General features: G+C 38.6%; 1 protein-coding gene across 3 annotated transcripts in view; it reads left to right on the top strand.

Moving 5' to 3' along the window:
* Window positions 1–25,235, top strand: part of PRMT8 (protein arginine methyltransferase 8) — a 90,727-nt gene that overhangs the window by 50,854 nt on the left and 14,638 nt on the right. For all 3 annotated transcript variants that reach the window (XM_063321940.1, XM_063321942.1, XM_063321941.1), the window contains 6 exons: window positions 3,759–3,944; window positions 7,891–8,046; window positions 13,643–13,706; window positions 17,443–17,585; window positions 17,975–18,062; window positions 21,857–21,972. In XM_063321940.1, the coding sequence (XP_063178010.1) occupies window positions 3,759–3,944; window positions 7,891–8,046; window positions 13,643–13,706; window positions 17,443–17,585; window positions 17,975–18,062; window positions 21,857–21,972 (753 nt within the window). The remainder of the gene's footprint in view (window positions 1–3,758; window positions 3,945–7,890; window positions 8,047–13,642; window positions 13,707–17,442; window positions 17,586–17,974; window positions 18,063–21,856; window positions 21,973–25,235) is intronic.

Here is a 25,235-nt window from a genome sequence, read left to right as displayed (position 1 = left end):
ACCTATATTTGTTTTAGAAACTTATGTCAAGATGTTCAGATGTGAGAGTTTGAGAAATGAATGAGAGTTATGAATCTTCCCTTTTTTTAAGAATTCAAAACTTTTTAAAAAGTGGTCCTGTGCTAATACCTTTGATGTATCTGTAATCTACCAACCTTGTCTACAAAGAGGAAAGAAACTTTATTTAATTTTTAAAAGTAGGAAGATATTTCCCTAATTTCCTTTGATTTAAGTGTTGAAATGGTACAGAGCAGGAGGACTGAAGTCCTATAGCAATGGTAGAAAAAGATTGCTTCTCAGATCCTTCAGACCCTCCAACTCTATCTTCAGTAGCAAATGGGAGATGGAAAAATAGTGCTGCACGTTTAGCACAGTGGTGAATGCATTCTGAGGCAACCGCTTGCATTCTTTCAGACTTCATCTTCATTAGCAGTGGCCAGTGTTCTGGAACTATGTGCAGCTAGCCTGGAATCTGTATTTGTAATAAACATGGGTTATCCAGATAGAATTTGTTAGATTCTTTTCATTGATGTGAAGTTTACCCCCAGATACTTTCCCTTTTCCGGAATTAATGAGAAGATGAGGTTTTTTTCTGACAGGTACGGTATATATGTGCTAAGCTTGTAAATCATGTCAAGGATTCTTTTCGGTTTTGGAAAGAATACAGGAAGCAGTCTTTCCATGATAGCTTTTCTCTTGGAGGCATGTTTTCTCCTGAAGTAGTTATACCATATCCCTAAAAGCTTAGTTGTTTCTAGTTTGGCAAGCACAGAGCTATACGCCTGAAGACTTTATTGTTCCTGATACAAATAATAGCTTTCATTACAATTCTTTAGTTTGTAATTGTCTGCTGTGTTTGTATGTTTCCCCAGGTATTTGTTGTCATAAGACATGAGTTACTCTTGACTGAAATTGTTCACAGCATCTATAGCAAATCTATGACAGAGGGATTACCTGAGCCCTGTTCACAAAATTATTCTTGTAATTGTGATCTTGCCTTGGAGATTCAGAATTACAGTGCTACACCCAGAAATTACAGCAGTGGGTATTACAGATGCTGCAAAAAATTATATCATTTTAATTTGAAAGGTCTGTGTTAATATGCCTGAAGCAGCTAATTTAAGGTCCCTGTGACAGAGTGCTGCTGGCTGAGAAGATCACCACCCCTATCCGGTTTTCTATTACCCCTTCTGCATGAGGCTATGATACCCATAGCACTGGATGGACAGGGCAGGACCTAATGGTATTCACACCCTAACATTGTGACACAACCACCATCAACACATTTTACCGCGGGCTTCTTGGCTACAAACTAAGACCTAAGAAGCAGACCTAATAGGCTTCTACTTCTTCAGCAACATGGGATATGTACTGTCTGGCAGAGATGTAGATGGACCGTTGAGAGCAGTAAGTCTTCAGGTACTTTACAGAAACCTGAAAAGTACTGTGAGTCAAAGGGTCTAATACCGCCTCAATAGCTTAATAGAAGTTATCTTGCCACTCCTTGGCTGTATCAGAATTCATCTGTCTTGCAGACTGTGAGATAACAATGTAAATTCCTTTACAGCAAACAAAACCATTCAGACAACTTTCCTAGCCTGAGTTGCTGAATTTAGTTTCATTCTGTATCTTTAGTCAGAATAACCCTTGTTCTCATGATCCTGTCTAGACAAATTCCATGCAGCCAGGAGTGGAACTGACACTGCTTGGGACCCAGACAGAAGATTCATCTTCAAGACTAGTCTCTTTTCCTGTAGAAAGTGCTTTCTGTTGTACAGCAAACCACATCTGAATTTGTATTTTGACAGCAACAGAAATGTTAATATTCCTTTGGTTTCATTTACAAAAACTGACAGATCTTCTCCACAGTAGGTAGCTTTTGAGCAATTGCCTGTGATGTATTATCTTGTGTCTGGAGACCTTCTTACCTAAGACAGGAAAAGAGTGAAGAGTTCAATGACTGTTATGTTTACATATTTCGCTTGTAAAATGATGTGGAGACGAGATTTATGAGAAAAGGGTAAGACCTTACAGAGTTCATATTAAATTAAAACAAAATTCCAAACATCTACAGTTTCAGTCTTTGTAAACCAGCAGACAAATACAGAAGGGGTTACAGGGCGAGGTAACAGCAAAAATTTGATAGTGTGTACACCAGTGGAGAAATGTGTTAGGATATAACCTCAAATATGTGATTAAAAATATCAGGATTAAATTTGTAAGAGCTGTCATTTGGAATGAGCTGTCAAGGTGTTGCTTGCAGTGGACAGGCAATGAAATAGTCTCTTAAGAAAAATTACTGCAGATGGACATTTTAAAATTAGACAGGACAGAAATACAAATACCAATTGAGAACAATTGTATTCTGGGTAGGAGGTGAACTGGGTGAGATGATAAAGTCAAAAACATCAGAAACAGAAAAAACCCTATAAATAAAGCACTTCTGGATCTTTGGAGACAAAGGTGTTACAGGAACGTAAATCACTAGTATTCATTTTTCACAGATGGACCAAAGAACCCATCAAAAGATGACACATTTCAATCTTCAAATAAACAAGGGAAAAAATGTGTTGGTTTTCTTTTATATTGAAGTAAACTAAACTCGGCTAATTGATGCTATTCAGAGGCAGTACAGGGGTTGTCGTCTCGCAGTATCAAGCGATAGAAGATACAGAGTCAACTTTATAAAAGTATCTAGGAGCCATTCAGGCAAATCTAGTCCTCACTGGGAATCTACTATATCTGAAAATTTTAAAAAAAATTGCAAGAGGAGATGACATATTTTAAGTTGGATCGACCTTCTTAATATATGAAGTCGTTGACCCATAATTTGCAGATGACTTAGTGCACATGTGAAGCTGTAGCATCTTGTTCAGTCTTTCTCAGTTTTCAGCATTTTGCTTCATGTTAAGGATGAAAGATAGAGAGGTACTTACGGGCAAGACCATGACCTGTGTCTTATGTTTGTGCAACATTCTGTCTTCTGTCTTAGATGCTACAGGTATCAAATTTGAGTCCAGGGGGTGTGAGCATTCTGGCTTTGTTGGAATTTTGGTGTTGGAGATGCAATATGCAAGGAAAAATGAAGTGCAGTGGGCCAGGGGGTGTTGGTAACACCTGCATCTCCCAAGAACAGGAAACTTAATTAAGGGATCACATATCCCACACGGCTTCCTACAGTGCTTTCTGGACAAGCTGAGTGTCTTTCAGATAATGTCAGAGACTTTCAGATATTGTGAATATTCTCAGACCTACCTCATTAATACAGCCAGATATATTACCTGGCAATAGAGAATCGATTGTGAATCCTGTCCTTGTTGACAACACTGTGTTCAAAATCATTTGATTATGACCTCTTCTTTGCAGGGGAACTATTTATTTATTACAACTTACCTCTTACAAAGCTGTGGCAGTTTGACAGAAAAAGACACTAAAGGAGAAAACCTAGCTCTTAACTGCTTTGTGTCAATATTTGGAGTCACCCACTTCAGCCAACACCAATAATTTGCCATTACTTTGCACTGATGTAACTATATGCAGAGGAACATCGAAGAAAAAGCCATTACGGAAATTTTCCAAGACACAGCAAATAAGTTAAAGAGGCAGGAACAGAAGGCAGTCTAAATTTCACTTATGATACCCCAGATGTCTTTGGTTTTACTATCTCCTGGCTACTTACAATGATATCACTATGCTAGACACGGAGAGAAATGTTTTCTTTTCATGGTGCCTTTTAATAATATTCTATATTTTCATAGGTTTGCCCTATCCCATCCCAGCCTCCTCAGCCTACTGTTGTTCCAAAGCCAGTTCAATCTGTTATACATGTCCCATTGCAACCAAGCTGCCCAGGCCGAGGCAAGATGGCAAAGCTCATCAATCCAGAAGAGATGACATCCAGGGATTATTACTTTGATTCCTATGCTCACTTTGGAATTCATGAGGTAATGTTTATTTTTATTTCTGCAATTATTACATCATCATCATCATCTTTTCTTTGATTTATTAGTTATTTATCCCCCTCCCACTTGCTCATTATTATATTCCTCTGCCTTTCCTCAAAAGATTGTATAATGTGGTTAAGTGCCAAAGATACCACCCACTTCTCTAGAGACCTGTACTCAAAACCTCTGTCCCAGTTAGATCCTTATGTATATGAGTTCTCCACAGAGCTTATATTACCTATCCATCTAGTGGTGATCTTCAAATGAGTGCATCCATTTAGTGCGTTTATGAGGGCAGCTAACTAACCCAACCACACATGGAAACTACCTTATTGCTAAGTTAGGTCTTTTGTTCTTGCATATTTGAGTACAGATGCCAGCAGTACAGCTACTCAACTGACATGGAAAGCCAAGTAATTTCTTGATTCGTGGCATGTTACTCGAATGCACAGGCTGCATTAATGGGAACATATAACCCAATAGCTTCCAGTAAATACACTCCTAGAAAGAGTCCAAAATACACAGTGGACCATATTTACTATCAAAAAGTTGACTCAAGACCAATTTAAAGAAGACACTAATATCTTACATTTATGTAACCCAAGAGGATGGGATCTGAAAGACTAGGATGCAAAAAGGCCAACAATGTGAAATCAGTGCTGCTTTTCACAAACCACATAACAAACAATATCTATTTCCATTACTCTAGTAATTGTTTGTGGGGCATATACATAAACAGAAGATTTCAGTCTGCCAATTACATCTCGCCAGTGTAGCATTCAGAAATTGAATCCAAGAATGAAAGAAGATAGAGAAACAATTGAGTGGGAAGGAGAGCTAAGAGAAATATTGAAGAACATCAGAGACCTCAAATCAGATTGAGCTTCTGATGGAAGAATGCATTTCTGTAGGTCTCGGGGAGTGTGGGGAGTACCTGGGGCCTCTTGCTGAGACTGGGAAGTGGGAGGTTGCCTCCTTGCCTGCAGGATGTGTGCACTGGTAGACAATCCGTGTCAACAGCTGAAGGAGCTGCTAGAGGAGGTTGGCAGACTTTGCAGCATCAGTGACATGAAGAAGAGGCTGACTGGATCTTCTCTAAGATCCTGAAGGTACAAGAGCCTAAATCCCCAACTGTACTGAAAGGAGGGGCAGTCAGAGTCTATACGTACTAGGTTTGGAAGTGGAAACTTCTCTGGTGGTGAAGGCTGGAAACTTGTGACTTCTGGCAACAGGAGGAAGACTCATGATCCACCTGCAGATCTCTAGCTACAGAATAAGTTCAGTGCCTTCATTGTAGATGAGGGGCAAGAAGTTCTGTACAATGAAGCATCAGAACCAATTGGCCCTGAGCCAAGCAGAAGTGACAGTAGTGGAAGGCTCGCTTCTGCAGGGGACAGGACATGAATCTGGCAAGGGATGGGAATGGTAACAAAGCAGGGCTTCTGTAGATATATTAACAGCAAAATGAAAACTGGAGAAAAGGTGGAACTATTGCTGAATGAGGCAGGGTATCTGGTGACAAAAGACATGAAAAATTACTTCTTCAGTTCTGGTTTTACTGGTAAGACTTACCTTCAGGAATCCCAGGTCCCTAAGATGAGTAGCAAAGTCTAGAGTGAGAAGGACTTTCCCTCAACAGAGAAGGATCACTTAAACAAATCAGACATACATAAGTCTATGAGACCTGATGTGCTGTCTCCACCAGGGCTGAAGGAGCTGTTTGATGTCATGGTCACAAACTTAATTGGAAAAAAATATTCTTTACTGGGAGGTTAGTAAAATGGTAGCTATAGAGCCTTCATCCTTGGACATATTTAAAACCTGATTGGACAAGGCTCTGAAAAACTTGTTCATGTCATTTGTGCCTCTTGTTCTTTAATTGATTACCACTGAGAAGAGTCTATTTCTGCCTTCTTTCCATGCCCACTGAACAGATATTTAAACAGATTGATAGGATCTCCCTGAGCCTTCTCTTCTCCAAGCTGAACAATCCTAGCTCTCTCAGTGTCTCCTCACGTGTCAGATGCTCCAATCCCTAAATCATGTTCTCGGACCTTTGCTGGATCTGCTCCAACAATTCTTGTCTGGGGTATCCAGAACTGGACTCAGGCCCCCAAATGTGGTCTCACCAGCATTGAACCACCTCCCTTAACCTGCTGGTGATGCTTTTTTTAGTGCAGCCCAAAGTGCTGCAAGGGCACATTTGCTGGCTCATGTTCAAACCACCAGGTTCCCAATGTCATTTTCAGCAACCACTTTCCAGACAGCCAGTCTTCAGCCTATACTAGTGCATCAGGTTATTCCTCCCCATGTGCAAGACTTTGCATTTCCCTTTGTTGACTTTCTTGAGATGCCAGTCAGTCCTTTCTTCAGCGTGTTGAGGTCCCTCTGTTTTGAAGCACAACCATCTGGTGAATTAGCCACTCCTCCCAGTTTTCTATCAACAGAACACTTGCTGAGACTGCACTCTCTGCCATCATCCATGTTATTATTGAAAATATCCAACAATATTGGCACCAGTATTGACTCCTGGGGGACACCACTAGTGACTCACCTCCAGATGGACTTTGTGCTGCTGATCACAACATTGTCAGAGCAGCAGTTCAGTCAGCTTTCGGTCCACTTCACCGTCCATTTATGTAGTCCGTATTTCATCAGTTTTCCAATGAGGATGCTATGGGAAACAGTGTTGAAAGTCTTCCTAAAATCAAGATAAACAAGCCTCCACTCCTCTTACCTCATCCACAGAGCCTGTTACTTCACCATAGAAAGCTATCAGTGGTCGATCACTTCCAAATCCATGCTGAACACTCCCAATCACCTTCTTGTCCTTAGTATGTTTGGAAACAGTTTCCATGAGGGTGTGCTCCATCACCTTTCCAGTCTTGTTGGACTCTTCCTGTGCCTCTTTCTTTCCCTGGTGCCAAACCATGCTTTATGATGATAAAAATAGTCTTTTATTCAACTACACTTATTAAGTATATATGGTCTTCTGCCAAGACAGGTAAGTGACCAACTGATATATGTAATGATTCAGTGCACTAGTGCTTCAGACTGCTGGGCAGTGAACTGATTCTTTTTATCCTGAAATGCAAAAACTCCTTTACCTACTTGCTTAAAATATGAAATGATGGCAGTAGTATAAGCAAAAGTTCACCCTTCTAGACCTAACAGAAGCATTTTGAGAAAATTAAACTCTGTCTTAAATTACCTACACGTCTCTTAAAAATGGCACTTGGGTCTTGACCTCAGTGCTCTTTATTGATATAGTTTGACTGATAAATGCACACTTGAGAGCAACGTGTTAACAGAATGAAATGCATGTACTGCTGCTATCAGTGAAGCAAAAATCAGCACCTAACAATGACAACTTAAAATAGTGAGATAGTGGTCTAGGTTTTACATTAATATCTTCTGGAAATTGGTTGTATAAATGAGTGAACAGAAGAGCAGTAAGGGAGTACCATACAGCACAGTATCTCTAAGCTCAGGTATGGACTTCCTGCATGACTTTGGGCAAGGCTATCAAGACTGCTGTCTTATAATGGTTTATGGAATGATTTCTTTTGTGTTCAAAGAGGAACCTCAGAAAGTCTGTCTGCTGAGGTTGTGAAAGGAAGGCTTGGATTTTTGGATTTCTGTATGGCTTCTGTCTATGCCAAAGCAGTGCTGTGGTTAGATTACATTCTGGTTGTCAATTGTAACAGTGAAGTAATATTTATGGAAATAAAATTGTACAAAGGACATCATACTTCTTCTCAATAATTCAATTCTAAGTAGCTAGCATTTTACAGTTGCTTTGATGTATGCACCCCAAAGTATCTGAAAAGTTCTTCAGGTTTTGTGTTAATAATGCTTAAATTATAGTAAGGGAATGCATTCAGCGGCAGTGTTGAATGCATATAAGCACTTCAAATAATAACATAATGCTTTTTGTTCATCACAGGAAATGTTAAAGGATGAAGTGCGCACATTAACATATAGAAACTCAATGTATCACAATAAACATGTTTTTAAAGATAAGATTGTCCTTGATGTTGGAAGTGGCACGGGAATCCTCTCCATGTTTGCTGCAAAGGCAGGAGCCAGGAAGGTGTATGGGGTAAGAAGACTTTCTCTCCTATTTTGAGTATGTTTGTGCATTTTGCCTTGGACTTTGTGATTTATCTTTTCTTACTTGTCTTGGTTTGAAATTCTTCTCTCCAAGATCTTGTATGGCTTCAGTGGCTTCAGTGGAGTTCTGTTGCTTTCTATGACCTGCAGTAGTGTGCCTTTTCCAAATAGAGATATAATGTCTTTTCTTATGTGGAACATAAGATCTGGTACATATCCACATTTCTTCTTGGCTGCAAAAAAATGTTAATGGGACTCACTCCTACTCAGAGGGGTCAAAGGAGCTATCTTGCTTTTTTAAAGTCTTAAATTCTGCAACTTTGTAGTCGTGGAAACAAATTTCGTTAATACACTTATCCCTGTATGTTACAACTCAGAATCATGCAGGAAAGCATGTGCATGTTTTCTGTGCCAACGATAACACTTTTCAGAGGCAGAAGGGAATGATTACCTTAAATACATTAAACTCTAGGAGCATGAATGTACAGTTCTCTGCAGAGAAGTCATTCGAGTGAGCATAGATTTGCTTCCTAAGTATATTCAGTTATTTGTACTGACTCTAAAATGACAAATACAATTATTTTTTTGCTTTGCACTTCTGTTTGCCCTGCAGATACAACACAACAAAGAGAAGGGGAACCAGATTCTATTTCTCTATGCACTTCTTTGACAAAATTGTTTACTAAAACTTAGTTGGCTACATCTGTGTATTTGAAGACACTGATGTCACTCGGTATCTAAACTGTGCATCTTTATTACTGGTAATGATACATGAAATGCAAGGATTCCTGTTCAGTTCTGAGGCTTATATTTTCAAAATCCAGTGTTAATTCTGAGTGCCTCCTCTGAGTGAGTGATCAGACTAGAGCACAGAAGTATAGATAGCTAAAATCAGAAGGTGCTAGCAAAAGTTTTGGCGTCTAAGCTTGAAACAATATACAGACTTGGCAGCTTGAATATCTTGTAAACCAAGTACACAATTTACTATCTCAAAGCCTCAGAGAGAATAACCTGTAGCCTTCTCTGATGCAGGAATGCAGGTCTCACACAAGGATGTTGCAGTGCCCTAAAAGTATAAGCATATACAAAATGATGATGCTGTGCTCCCACCTTCCTGTCTCCCAGATCTGTGGCCATATGATCTTCCTCCCTCCCTTGTGCTGGCACTGGTGCTTATCTGATTCTACTGTAAGCCAGCTTGCTTGCAAAGAATTCACCCAGTAAAAGAAAATATTTTCCACAGGTTTGTTGTTTGTTGGGTTTTTGTTTTGGTTTGGTTTGGTTTTTTTGCTTTGGACTTCTTTACAGTTCAGGCTGTACATCAGGCATTAATAAAGCTCAATGTCACACCAGTATCAGCTCACCCATGGAGTGAGTATCAGCTCACCCATGCTGAAGCTGAGGGGTGTGCTATCCAGGAAACTTAGCTCTCAAAGGAACTCACTTAGGTGTGAAACTCCTCTGCTGCAGCCTAAGAGTTTCACCCTTCTTGTCACATGAGCTACCTCACCATGAACCCTGTCACACAGCAAGCTGCAGAGTTGTATTTATGTTGGAAAAGCAGATATTTCAGAGATCTGGCAGTGGCAATCTTACAGTCAAATTTAGACTTTATGGTCCCATTGGCAAAGAGTGCTAGTGGAAACCATGAGTATTCCTTTTAAAAAGCAAACATTTGCCATGAGTTATTACATAGAGCTGAGATGTTCCAGTTTCTTCTATACAGTTAGAGTGATTTTTCAAATAGCATGCTGTGGGACCTGTTGACAAATGCAGAGTGTTGGTTTTCTGACTACGGTGCTGCTGAAATCACTCAAATTCATCTACTACCCTGTCTGGTCCTTCTTATCCCCTGTTACTCACTGTTGGAACGTATTCCTTGCCACTATCTCAGCCAACTGCTAGAATCATCTCTGGGTCTTTGAGAGGTGTAAATCATAGAATCACTGACACATTTAGTTTAGAAGACCTCTGGAAGTATCTAATCCAACCTCTTGCTCAAAGCAGACTTAAGTTTAAACCTGTATCAGGTTGCTCAATCCAGTCCAGTTTTGGCATCTAAGCATGAAACAATATACAGAATTGGCAGCTAGAATATATTTGTCCAGTCCAATTTGAAAAATCTCCAAGGATGGAGAATAAATCCTCTCTCAGCAGCTATTCCAGTGCTACAATCAGCAGGAATTTCACTTGCCACCGCTCATGATTACTTCCTTTTGTCCTGTCACTGTGCATATCAGAGAAGGGTTTGACTTTGTTTTTGCTGCAAGCACTTTTTAGATAGTTGGAAGATAGCAATTCAGCTTGGGGGGGGTCTCTTCTACAAGCTGAACAGAAGCAGCCCTCTCAGTTTTTCTTCTTTCTTCATGTGCTCTGACTGCTAACCATCATGGGACAATAGCAGTAGATCATGCAACGATGTTCATCTAACTGGGGACCTGTTGTAAGACATGTAGAGATGGGATTGGCATGTGGCTTTTGGTGCTTGGGAGGGGAGAGTAAGGGATAGACAAATACATTCAGTTGAAACCTTGGTTCATCTGCTGCATTTAGTCATACAAAATTCAGGACAATCACTGCAGTAGAATTATCTGAATTCTATCATATTTTCAGACAAACAAGACAGTGTAGGTAAGAAGGAGTTAAACAGACACATAAAATGAAGGCACATGTCAGATGTTAGCTGATTTGGATAAAAAAAAGGTGGTGATGAGGACATAGCCCAGGGGAAAAGGAAATCTGGGAAAGTGGTACTGTTTCAGAAAACAACCCCAGTAAAAGAGAAGACGTTTACAGCATTAGATTGAAGACTGAGAAGTAAAATGAAAGCAAAGGCTCACCCTCAGCAAGGTTGCAGATGACAGAAAGCTGAGTGGTGTAGTTGATACGTCTGAGGGAAAGGATGCCACACAGAGGGATCTTGACAGGCTTGAGAACTGGACCAGTTTGAACCTCATGAAGTTGAACAAGGCCAAGTGCAAGGTCCTGCACTTGAATCAGGGCAATCCCCAATGTCAGTATAGGCTGGGTGATGAATTGATTGAGAGCAGCAGAGAAGGACTTCAGAATACTGGTGGATGGAAAATTGGGTATGAGCCAGCAATGTGTGCTTACAGGTCAGAAAGCCAATTGTATCCTGAGTTGCATAAAAAGAAGTGTGACCAGCAGGTTGAGAAAGGTGATACTCTCTCCCTACTCTGCTCTGGTGAGATCCCACCTGGAGTACTGCATCCATCTCTAGGGTCCACAGTACAAGAAAGACACGGACTTGTTTGAACAGGTCCAGAGGAGGGCCACAAAAATAGAGGGATGGAATGCCTCTCCCAAGGAGAAAGGCTGAGACAGCTGGGGTTGTTGATCCTGGAGAAGAGAAGCCTCTGGGGAAACCTTACAGTAGCCTTATAAGAAAGGTGGAGAAAGAGTTTTTACCAGGGCCTGTTGTGACAGAACAAAGGGCAATGGTTTTAAACTGAAAGAGGGCAGATTTAGATTCAATATAAGGAAGAAATTTTCTTGAAGAAACTTGCCCAGGGAAGTTTTGGATGCCCCATGGTTGGAAGAATTCAAGGTCGGGTTGGACAGAGCTTTGATCTAGTGGAAAGATGGCCCTGCCCGTGGCAGGGGGGTTGGACTGGATGATCTTTGAAGGTCCCTTCCAACCCACACCATTCTATGATTCTACGATTGTAAACTGAGGTATGGGCATATTTTATTGGAACACACAGTTTTTGTAAAATCCAAATGCTTTGTAAAATTGGACAGATTTGAGCAGATCACTGACTTGAAAGTGAACTGAGGAAAAAAACTGACAACACTGATTTTTTTTACTATTTCTTCAGCTACCAAATTCAGCATTTTCTTTTTCTGAAATTAGTTGTTTTTTAAAATAAAGTTTTACCACAGTATAGAGTCCAAGTCAAAGTAAAGAAGAACCGTAGCAGCCACCCTAAAGCAAGTTTATTTTCTGAAATATATCTTCCTTCCTAGAACATTTGAGAGTTGTTGTTTTATTATTTTGCTTCTTTGAGAATGAAGCTGATTTTTAGAAACTTGTAGTCATTCATGAAATAGAGCTTTTTATTTCTTTGCATCTTTTTCTTTAGAAAGGTTGGAAAGCCACCTCCAAATACCTACATACCCATACTTTATTTAAAAATAATCCAAAACAAGCAGAAAGAACGGGCAATGGAATTGAAAATGCCAGACAGATGTGGACAGAGAGAGGAAAACTGAGTATGTTATAATGGCTGTAAGTACAGATAAGACATATAGTCTATACAGTTTACAGTAAAGGTAGAAGCAGCTGGATGGAGAAAAAGGATGGAGTTCTCACCAAGGGATTTCTTTCTTGGAGCCTCTGGACTGGCACTCTGGTGTTCCTTTCTACATGCCAATTTTGGTTTATGTTCAGGCCATTGAGTCAGACATCTTAAGGAGCAGTTTGCATCCACAGGCAAGCTAGGTAGAATTAATGCTCATGTTCCCATGGGGACAGGGATTGATATTGTAACTGCTATTATGTCTAGCTGTTTCATGGGCTGTATAAAAAGAATAAGGGCTTTTTGTGTCCTTCCATCCGCTGTCCTGCCATCTGTGAGTGCCACCACAGAGGTGAAGCACAGTTTGGCTTTTAGAGCTTAAATGGAATTCACTGGACATATAAAACACCTCACTAGAGATAATATAATTGTATTTGACATTCTCATAGGGTCTTAGAGAGACAAGGATTATACAAAGTGTTATCAGCAGTTTAATGTCAAATTTGGAAGATGTAACTTAGGAACAGATTAGGTGACTACCAGCAACTTTGGCCTTCATGGTTTTAAAAGGGCACAAAAACCAGAGAGATTAATGGAATGCAGTATTTCTCTAAAAGATATCAAAGGTCATTACAAACATGGACTTTATGCTAGAACTCAGATTTTAAGAAATTTAAGGGCAAATCTAAAACTAGAAATTACTTTGTAATTCCTTTCCTAATAAAAGCATAAGAAAAGACATACAGGTCTGGATGTTTTTGTAAATACAATAATTTCAGTAATTTCTTATGTGCAAAATGTTTTTTTTTGATAGCATGCATTGCCAAAGATGATAGATTTTTCACGAAGCAATTGCTCCTTGACACAGACCAGTATTGGCATAGTTTGAATTTTAACATCATTCACGATGTTTGAATGTATTTCTTTTTTAGAATACCTGAGGAAATGTAGCACCATGCTAATTCATTCCCTTCAGCAGATTTTTTTGGGGGAGGAGGCAATATTCTAAAGTAGGAGGAATAAATTAAATAATATGATTAATAAATTATGTAATTTTGTAGTTAGGATCTCTTTTTTTCCATATCTCAACAGCTTTAAAAACAATCTTTTCTATATGAGCCAGTTTAACTCAAACACAGACTGCAGTTTAAATATTAAGATATCATTGATCATAATCCTGCCTCACACACATTTGATTTACTCTTTATGAATGGTTACATGCTCTGTACAGTCTTTGCTGCATTTAGTAGATTTTGGTTTTATTAATACAGCTGAGATCTCTAACACGTAATTACTCTTCCTCTTGCTTTCCTTTTTTTTTCCTAGATCGAATGCTCAAGTATATCTGACTACTCAGAAAAAATTATCAAGGCCAACCACTTGGACAATAGTAAGGCATATATAAAAATTTCTTCAGGAGAAAGAGAAGATAACTGTTTCACTTCTGATAAATTTATGTTGTGTTGTCTATTTGTAAATGGTAGTTTTGTGTAATTTACTTATGTAAATACAAAACTAAACATCTAATTCAAGGCACTACAACAGTTCCTCATGGGAGGAGTTACCTCTACATTTACTTCTAGGCTCACAGACAACAGAAGCAAATAGGACTCATCAGCGGGCAGTTTGATTTGGCAAAGCAGACAGGAGGCCCCATATTAAAGCTGAACTTTTCAAATTAATTCTGCCATCTGAATTCTACCTTATCTCTTAAGTAGAATCGCTGCACACACACACGTGCACTTACATTCAAATTGAAATAAGGTACAAAGCAAAAAGTATTCCCTATCAATACAGATTTTTCACTAAGAATTTCTTCTGACTTCCAACTTTAGAAAAAATAGTTTTTGAAAAAATAGTTTTTTAAAAAATCATATTGAAATATACACACTCACAGAAATTAGAATGTCCAATTCTCAGAATAAAAGTATCATAGAAAACTTTTTTTTCTTGAAAGAAAAACTGTTGAAATTTCCAGGGATGCGGAAACACTTCAATTTAAAAAAAAAATAAAAAAAAAAAAAAACCACTAAAAATACTCCCCAAACCTACTGAAAACTCATAACAAAAAATCTCCAGCAAGCTCTGTTTCATGTCTTCAATCCTCCTCCAAATCACTGCACACAAGATATCTTTGTAACAACCTAAAAAATCAGTCTTTTTTTTAACTGAGGCTGTGAGACAGTTCTTGTTTAAAAGTGCCCTTTGTGAAGAGCATGCCTTTGCTGGCTAGACTGTATCATTTGCCCCCCACCCCCCCTTTTAGCTGTGTCTGCAGTGCTGCTATGCTAGCACATATGCAGGAATAGATTTCTTGTCTGGTTTAGATCTGCTCTAATTTTTATTGCTGTCACTGGCAGCTTCTGACTAACACAGAGCTGTTTGGGAGGAGAATTTATTGAACAGCATGCATATTCAAGTGGTATGGTGTGAAAGAAATAGCAGTGATGTGGGAGATGAGGCCACCCAGTGTATGCAACTTTTGGTCCAGAAAAAGAAGGAAGCAAAGAACCAGAAAATACTTGCCTCCCCAGTAAGGATAAGGCACTAAAACAATGAGTTGTGGATCTCACCTTTGGTGCAGACCCCGTATATTCCCAGAATGGCCTTTCGTCAAATAGCCACACAGCCAGCATACCAGAAATAATTCGCATTTAGACTTCCAGCAACGGGAATTGTGTGTGAAGGGACCATTGTCAGAATAAATAAGAAGGATCGAGTGTGCTCCAGAGGTTGCAGAAGGTATTTATCTCTGCTTCTTCCTCCTGTTTCTCCAAGGAGCAAGTCCTTGGAAAAAAGAAGAATTAATTTACATAAGAATTTTCATGTGAGAATTACATAAGAATTTTATGTAAGAATTCTTCCTTGTGGAGGAAGAAGCAGAGACCCTTCCCCTTTGTCAGAGGACTTACCTGGGCTGGTTCAGCAGCCTGTCAGACTGCAGTTTGGTCTCTAATATAAACAAGTTACACACCTGAACTAACATTTACACTTGCACAATTGACACTGACCCACTTTCACTTTTATTTTAATACAACCAGGTACTGAGCCAAAGGATCTTGTTGCTGGTGGAAATTTGTATGTTTTTCCCACTAATTGTTTAGAGAAATACAGAGTCAGCAAAAGGGGCTGAACCAAGGGAAAACCCATTTTCAGAACAGATACAATGAAGCTGGGGACAGTACAATCTGTTCCCACATAGTGCCTTATGAACATGTTTCATCAAAGTGAAGGGAGGTGGGAGGAACTTCTGCTACTGCTGCTGCTGCTGCTTACACTGCGACTGTTCTAGGTACAAACAGAGGGCTTCAAAGTCTGCAAGTGTTTCGCTCTGGCAGCTGTCAACAGTGCTAAAATTTACTCCAAATGAATTGTGGCAGTGAAAGTTCTCAGGAGAAAAGAGAACTAAAGAGAACTCATGGCTAGAGCTTATAGACGTGAAGAGTCTTCAGTATAACAACAGATGAACTATTGAGCTACTAACTGTGAAAGGAAGCTTAAAACACGGAAGAAGAAGAGAACTCACTCTTTTCCAATCAGGTTGCTCTTACCAGCTGATACTTTGTGTTACCAGTCTGAATCAGAGTGTTCGCAGCTTCTTAGGGGGCCAGTCTGGATTAAGAGTTTGCCACACAAATAAAGTGGACACATCTGGTTAGAGTAATACTAGTAGTGCATGTATTTTGGAAAGATGAAACCTCATTTTCCCTGGCCTGAGTCCTAAAAATCACTCAACCCACTCTTAAACAGCTAACCTAGTTTTAGCTAAGTGAAAGTACCTTCATCTTCCTATAACTGAATGTTGACCACTTTCATCAATAAAAATTGCCATCATTAAAATTGACATTTATTAAGAGTAATACAGTAATCTTATCAATTAGTAATGGAAAGTAAAATATTCCCTACTCACTTTATTCCTATTTTCAAGTGCATCAGTTACCTTGTCAAGGAAGAATCCAGAACCATGAGACTTTACCCATTGCAACAAACAATATAAAGGGCAGACAAATACAAGATGAAAATTATTTGTCTTAAGAAATTGGAATACATTTGTAAATAGGAAACATATTTTTAAAAATGCAAGAATAATTAGCAAGTTGTGTAGTGATCCTAAAAGGAAATTATTTGTTACAACTGAACTAAATATGGACCAGCATTTAGTTTTCCTTTAAGCAAAATATCTGTTCTAGTATCAACCAGTTCTATTAATTGCTTGTCGATTTGCTTTTGCAGTGCATACCCAGTCTCCTGTAAGTAGTATATGGTACTGCCAGTAATTTAATGCCCTGTGTTGTAATAGTGTCTCTGAGGATATGGTATTCTACTACATCAAACTTATAGCAGCATTTTTAATTTCCTTGAAACTAATTTGGTGACAAAATACCTGACAGCAATGTTTTCCAGCATTCACTTTAGACAACTGTGGAAAATTACGCAAGCCTAAACCAGACAGAAGATTCAGGGTGAGAATGACAGTATGTTATAAAAGATTCAGTCGTGAAGCAGAAAGGAATGAAAAATGATTTTTCACAGGAGAACTGTGTTTGTACACAGTTCTTGTTTGTGTAGCGTCAAGCTAGATCTGACTTTCTCAGTTGAGTCAGCTCCCCAGAATTCATGGAAGAAACAAGCCTTAGTTTCCTCATTGTGAAGCCAGAATAATATCTTTGAAAAGCAGATGAGAATTAGATCCTAGTTCCATAAATGTCTAATATGTCAGTGATGAGATCATGTACTTGTAAACATACAGGGATGTTTAAAGGATTCTAGGTGAATTCTTTGCATTAGTTAGTCAAAGATCTAGAAATCTTCCAAATTCCAAAGGGCATGTAAAATAAGATCATGCAGGTAACCAGGTAAGGCCTGTTTTTCTGTTGGTTTTTATATATGGGTTTTATTTGGTTTGAGGGGTTTTTTTCTTTTTTTCCTTTTATACAGATACTAAAACTTTTGTTTGTTATATTAATTGCAAGTAGTTTTAAAATAGTATAAAATCCATCGAGTCGCTTGGAGACACCCCTTATCTAGAGGCATTCAAGAAGAGAATCATATTGAAAAGGTCAGCCTGACATTCACCATAAGGTGTTATATTATGTGAAACATATTTCTTTGGATTCTTTTTTCAGTAATCACAATATTTAAAGGTAAAGTCGAAGAAGTTGAATTACCTGTGGATAAAGTAGACATCATCATCAGCGAGTGGATGGGTTACTGTCTGTTCTATGAGTCAATGTTAAACACAGTCATCTTCGCACGAGACAAGTGGCTGGTAGGTGCTCTGCATGTCATACTCCTTGCTGGAGCAATCGTCATTTATTGTCTGACTTCAAGCCTCCCCTCTCCCACTGTCACCGTAACAAGACACAGTTACATCTCCGAGTGCCATTTCTAAGGCTTTAACAAAAAGATTAACGAACAGAATCTCAGTAAAAGAGCTTTGCTTACAATTAACTGCTGGTGAAATTCATATAGACACTATCTAACGACATTGCCACAGGCTGCAAGAGTTGCTGAGATTGAAGCTGATGTGACAATCTGAAGGAAAACAATAAAGGCATGCAAGTCTGCTTGTCTGGTTTTTGTATGTGCAGTTCAAAATGTGATGTCTTTGTCAGGTGAATAGATTACGAGATCCATTTCCCCACAATTCATCAACAGAAACCTGGAGGGCTAATGTTTCCAGACCGAGCTGCTTTGTACGTGGTAGCAATTGAAGACAGACAGTACAAGGACTTCAAAATTCACTGTAAGTAAATACTTAACAGTAACCCTTTTCTGTGTTTTTTTCCCTAAAATATTTGATTTATAGTGGCCTACTGTAATCTCTTCACTGGCAAAGTTTTGCAAATGCCAGGAAATCTGAGAAAACCCTAGTTTGGTGATAAATTCAGGAAACCTGCAGTAATTTAATATGCACAAAGGAAAGATGCGTGAATAAATTGATGTAGACCTTGCTTAGAGTTATACTGAAACCTCAACCTCTATTTTAAAATGTGGATTTTAGATTTAGTTTTGTTGTTCTTTTGTTAAATGGTGCCACATCACAAATAACTACCATTAAAATTGGTAATATTCTTTTGCCATCCTGATACTGCTTTTTGTTTTTAAAATAACATGAACAGAAACATTAATAAGATGCAAATTAATTGTAAATGTTAAGAAATAAGCATAGAAAAAATGATATCTCACTAATATGCTTGTCAAGAAGAAAAAAACATGTAATTTTCTTTTAACTTTTTTAAACAATTTATGTGACAATTTTTAAATGAAATCTCCATTTTGCTTTGATGTGCAAAAAATTCTAAACCTTTCCTTTACATTTAATTCTTTTTTCCCCTTGAAGTTTAATTGAATTATTGGTGCTGTTAGTGACCTCTGCAGGTCACCTAGTCCAGCCTTCTGCTCAAAGCAGGCCAGATTTCACATTAAAGCAGGTCACTCAGGGCCGTGCCCTGCAGAGTCAAGAGGTGGGGATTCCATAGCTTCTCTGGGCTTGTTCAAATGCTGAAGCACCCTCATGAGTAAACATGTTTCTGAATATCCAGTCAGAATTTTCTTTGCTGAAACTTGCCTTCATTGTCCCTTGTCACCTGAAGGAAATCTGACTTTTTCTCTGTTTCAGTAGCAGCAGATAGCAACTAGATCCCACCATTAGCCTTTGCTAAGCCGAGCTAGGCAAATCCCATTTTCTTGGACATTCCTCATATCATGTGGTTTTCACCTTCATCACCACAATGCCATACTCCTGGTTCACAATCAACTTGTTCTCCCCCAGGTCACCCGAGTTTGCATTTATTTGGTCATAATAGTTTTGATGAAATTAGTAAGTTCTACATTATTTCACTCTTCTTTTTTGTTTTTTTGGCTTTTATTTATTTTTCAGAGCTGGTCAATTTCACTTAAAGGCATTTTCCATTAGGGGGAAAAAAAAACCACAAATGTCCTAAGCAGTTTTATTAATTAAGGATACATGCAAAAGCTTAGGTAAAATTAATGGATTCAGTCAACCTTTAAATGAAAATGCCTAACAACTCATTCCTTGCCTCTCAGCTCCTTTCAGAAAAGAAAGTTTGGTGTTTCTGTAATCAAATTCAGTGCCAATACACAGAACTGCCAATGGGTCAAAACTGCCATTTTGGGTCAAAAGCAAGCCCAGTGTAGTGGGGGAGTGACAAGATGTTTGCGTAGGTGCCAGGGAGAATTGCATCTACTCCTCAAGAACAGCCTAGGTTTTTCTCCTCAGTTATGTGATGACCTTGATAGCTAAATTCCTTACAAAATTTACAGATTAAAAAAGAATGCATCAGGATTCTGTAAAGGAATCAAAGCCATTTTGGCCTAAAAGAATCCCTTATGCCTTCTTTCACCTTGCTTTTGAACCCCTTCCTTTCTAGGCCATGAGCCTTTTTCTTTTCTCACAGACAATACACCTGTTTTCAACTGGTTTGTTTTTTCATCATTTAAAAAAAAATGTTTCAGGTCCCTTTTCACTTCTAAAATGTTGGTTTCCTTTAAAACACTTTCTTTTCTGATTTCATTTCTGATTTCCCTTCCCCCCTCACTTTTTATATCCTCTGTGTCTTCTTCAGTTATTTGCATCTCACTACCTATCTGCACCACCATCTTGTCTCTCTTTTCAGTTTATAAACCCTTAATGATGTCTCCTTACATTTCAAATTTTCATCTTTCTCTGTTCTCTCTTAAGGGGGATAGAGTCTTGCCTTCATGTGAGATGCAGGGCTCAGCATTTCAAAGGGTACTCCAGAACCATCATGTTGATTAAGAAATAATGCAATATGATGTTTCTAAAAAAGATCTGACTTCTGGTTTCTCAAGCTTTATTAATGCCACAGAATACTACTATAGATAATTAAAACATATGTAAAACATATCATTTTGTCTTTTAACTCCTGCGACAGGTCTCTGTCTAATACAGACTGGGACATATATTTCAAAGGCATTCCACATAGGCTAAAGCACATCAAGTGATGGAGGCCCCAGCAAAACAACTGTTAATAAATTGTCCCTAGGGTTCCTAGGGTTTCCTAGTTAGTCTTTTCTGAGTAACCACATAAAAACATATGGCTTCTATAAGTATAATCCGAAGTTCCCACATGCTCAAGGTGCCTGAAACAAAAGTTTTGATCATCAGCTCCCCTGAAATATTGAGAAACTCACAGCCCAATAAAGGGATAACATATCAAAGAACTGTTCATGTCCAGATTTGTTCCATTTTAGAAATACGCACATTTTCTGCTTATACTACATTTTCAGTCATAGTCCTCTGGGAACACCAGGAGCTAAAATGCTGTGCTCTGAAAAACCAAGACATTTCAAACATGCTTACTATTACTGTTTATTGGTTTACCTTGCTTGTGTTCAAACATTCTTTTAAGTTCACAGTATCACAGAATCACAGAATGGTAGGGTTGGAAGGGACCTCTGGAGATCATCCAGTCCAACCCTGCTCTGGCAGGGTCACCTAGAGCAGGTTGCATAGGAACGTGTCTGGGTGGGTTTTGAATGTCTCCAGAGTTGGAGACTCCACCACCTCTATGGGCAGCCTGTTCCAGTGCTCTGCCACCCTCAAAGTAAAGAAGTTCCTCCTCATGTTTAGATGGAACTTCCTATGATCAAGTTTGTGCCCATTACCTCTTGTCCTGTCCCTGGGCACCACTGAAAAGAGCCTGGCCCAATCCTCCTGAGTATTCAACTCCTCCAGTATTCAACTTAGACTTTCCACTGAATGGACCTTGAATCATATGATTCATAAGTCTAAGATTTCACTTTTTTTGGAGATTTTTGTTTTCATTTTGTTAAGCAATCTGAAAAACAAAGCCAGTGTACTCTTCCCTAGGGTACTATTTGTTCAAAAAAAAAGAAAAAAAATACTCGGCAAGATAAGAAGCATTTATCGGAATAATCAGAATAACAGTTCAAATATAGAAGCATGGCTTTTAAATCTTTTAGAAAGGGGACATTTTGCTCTTTTGTCATGATATACATGCAGATTAAAATTTGGTGTGCCCCAAATATTGAAACACACCTGTAATTCTAGTCCTGACAGTACTTCTGCACTTTCAGCACTTGCTGAAACTAAGACTACTTAAATAATTAAAAGAGCGTGCAAACTGCTGACTGAAAAAAGGAAATATTAACCAGAATGGATAGGAAAGGATAGAATAATCTCAGCAGCTATTCCCAAGTCTCAACCTGACATATTATATGATTTTGGGCAACACTCTCATGGTTTAAAGCCATGAAAATCATCATCAACTCTGATATAACACAGTTTTAGGGATACCAAAAAACAAGAGCCACTTGTTCAAAGATGTACATTGAGGGGTTATTTTTCCACAACTGCATTATCTGTAAAATGGCAATGATGGCATAAACAACTGGGTCAGGGAGATAAGAGCTGAAGAGGAGACCTGAAAGTTAGGGGATGGTAGAAATTCTTTCAAATGAAAGATGCTTTGGGAAACAAAAAATATTTTTATTATTGCTGCTAATGTTTGACACATCCATTTGCATTGACAGGGTGGGAGAATGTGTACGGCTTTGACATGACCTGTATTAGGGATGTTGCCATGAAGGAGCCTTTGGTGGACATAGTAGATCCAAAGCAAGTGGTGACCAATGCCTGTTTAATAAAGGTTTGGTAATTCCAAATATACCTAATTATGAATGTTTACACCTACCTGTAGGATTCTTTGGAGACCTGCTGCTTATGTTTTACTACTATCTTTGTATGGTTCTAACCAGCTGCAGAAGCCATCATCATAGAATGGTATCACACTAAGAAGGAAAATTGTGCAGTTTTAAATTAGTCAGTACTAGTATGTTGCACATGCCCAGTACTGTCACCTGAGCTAATCATGACCATTGATACCTTGGTCAGTTATGGAATACCCAAAAGGAAGATGTTCTTTGTGACTCTATACTCATCTAGGGGCTGCTAACTGCAACTTAAGATACTTAAAAATTATACATGTGCAAATACTGGATAAATAAGACATGGTGTATTTAGATATGAATTTTAATTGCCCTACCTTTTTGTAAATAGAGTTTGGAAATTACTGATGGAATGCTGCTGAGGAGAAGAGGTAAATTAATTCTGTTTGCAGTAAAAAAAAAAAAAAAAAAGGCAGTTTTTGAATTGGTCAGCTCTGATGAAATAACTCTAATTTACTCCAGAACATGAAATCAGAATTGGAATCTAATTTATTTGTCTAACTTCCTAATTCTTAGCCTTATCCAGAAAGTTACTGTGCTCTCCCAGCCCTACCATCTGCAGCCAGAGGTTAGCTTGTACCCTGTTCTACATATAAGACGGAAGGGTCGCTACTCCCTGTTCACAAGACCAGGTTAATAATCTATAGCCTGCAGCAATACATGAAAACTCTGAAATTCCTTCCATGTGAAGGAATCCTTCTCATGTGGGACTACTCTCATGAATAAGACTATCCGCAACAATAGTAGTGGTAGGATCAGGTCCATGAATCCAACGGGGTGCTCGTTTATCCCAAAGACTCAGTTCTAATTTTTTCCTTTCACTTTTTGCCAGTAAGAAGCACAGCATTAAGTATTACCATATGCAAAAAGGAAAGACATACCTTTAGTCTGCAGAACCTTTACTGAAAGCAGCAAAAAGAAACAGGTGTTGAAATTCTGTATGAGAACCTAAGCATGCACAGTCCATCTGCCCTGAGGGGAACACGAGATGTTTGTGTCTGAAAACAGCCAGAACCAGAGCAATTTCAAATTACAATGCACATAAAATAAACAGTTATTTAGACTGCATAAAATATGTTTGGAGAGTCAGAGATCAGGTAGCAAAATGGATTGGCTTCTCTGGAATAAAAAGTTATAAACGATGCATGCCCTTAAATGAAGTGCAAATCTAATGCTTTCTTTAGAAGGTCTTTGAAAATAACTTGGTTTAAGAAGACAGACAAAATTTTTCAAACCATTCCTATTTGGTTTTTATATTTAATTCTACATGGCTGACATCTTTTATCCATACACTGAATGGTGCTTTACCATGTAATGGCACCTTGGGAGCAAAGTGGGTAATAACTACACAAGTAGAAACCACTCTCAGTTCCAGAATCTGTCCCTAATCTCACAAAGTTATCACTAAAAAAAAGAGAAAATTTTCAATGAAAGGCTTTTGTTCAAGCTTGCAATGTGGAAGCAAAAAAAAACCTGAGGCTGCATTTCTTTTGTTAATTTAATTTACTTTTGCACATGGTTTATTAATATAAAATGCATTTCTTTGATCCTGAAAATATTTGTGATTTCAGAGAATATTAGCCCAAGAAAACATTTTAGAATAAACAAACCAATAATGTTTAATTATTCAAATGTTTTATTATAGCATTTCAAGATGGCACAGCTTATTCATATGAGATTCACAGAGGGATTTTTTAGGAATGTATTCAATGCAAAGCCAGCTAACTTAAGGTGCCTACCAGATGAGTCTGGGTTCCCTGTACATTAGTCAGTAGATGGACTAGTCACTAGATGTATTCCTGACAGACCAGTCAGCTTCTGCAGTTATTTATCAGCAAAATAAGACATCAACCCCTGCATGCTGTGTAACCATGACACTTATCTAGAATGACGGAGACTTGAGTAAAATTTCCTCCTTTGTACTCTTCAGGAACTGGATGTAACCCAAGTCTTGAATCCTTTAGGCACTCTAGCCACTAGGCTGCATGTGCCCGGTGGTGGTTGCGTGCAGGGAATGGGATCATCTCTGTTGTGGAAGCAATTCCCATTTGAATCATCTCTTAAATATATCCCAGGGGCGTAGGAGTTTTCCTGACAAATAGGAGTCCTTGGGTTTAATTCCAAACCAAATCAGACAGGAAGGATAGCGGGACCAAAGCATCTTCAAACCACCAGAGTGAATAACTGATCTCAGGAAAAATGTACAAGTGTCTAGTGCTTTCAGTAACACTGCCTGAAAAAAATGGAAAAGTTTGTTTCAAACTCAGTAGAGTTTCTCATTGGAGAAATACAAATGGGTTTGGGATGACGCAAAACTTTCTCTCCATGTTAAAAAACCTGCAATGAAGAGAGTGGCAAAAACTCACAAAACCGAACAAGAATGAAAAACATGACACATGCAGTTTATAATAAAAAATACTGTTGGGCTTTCCTGAATGTTCTCCCCTATCAAGCCAGAGAGGAAGAACAAAAAAAAAGAAATAAATTTACTTTTGTGCTCCCATTTGTCCTACACTTTCCAGGAACAGTTTAAAGCTCCTGCAGGTCACGCACCACTTTAAGATTACACGGTTTAATGCTACTTAAAGCAAAAACTGCCTTCCCTGCACAAAAAAAAAAAATTAAAAAAATCTATGCAACATTCTTGTTTCTGAGATAACATAGCATAATAACAAAAAAAAAGTTGACCTATATGCGCAAATATCCAGTTCTTTGAGAAATTTCCACTGTTTGGAAATATCACGATTCACCTGTATGAAGCCTTATTTCAAAGGACCTGCAGTATTTTCTGCAAAAAGGTACTTTTGCTCAGAGGGATACAGCCACACACGGGAGGCACTTGTCTGTGAGCTCCAATGGGTCCCATGTTCTTCTCCCATAATAATCTTGACCCATAAGGTTTAGGACAAGGCATTCCTCACGAGACTTTTTTGCTCCACTGCAATTTCAGTGAACTCCCTAATCACATTCCTTTCTCCCAGCTTCTAAAGTAAAGCAAGAGGCACCTATGCCACTCATTTTCCATCCTTCTTTAAACACTGCTCTTTTTTTTTTCTCATTTTTCTTCTCTACTCTTTTGTCTACATGAAAAATCTCCCTTCTCTTTCCTAAGTGACTTTTCCTGTCACTCTCTCCTTTCCAGCAGTTCTCCCCACAGTCCACAATCTTCCCTTTCAGCATCCTC

The sequence above is a fragment of the Chroicocephalus ridibundus genome, unplaced genomic scaffold (assembly GCF_963924245.1).
Source record: "Chroicocephalus ridibundus unplaced genomic scaffold, bChrRid1.1 SCAFFOLD_37, whole genome shotgun sequence".
In the NCBI taxonomy this organism is placed as follows: Eukaryota; Metazoa; Chordata; class Aves; order Charadriiformes; family Laridae; genus Chroicocephalus; species Chroicocephalus ridibundus.
This window is presented reverse-complemented; position numbering and strand designations above follow the sequence as displayed.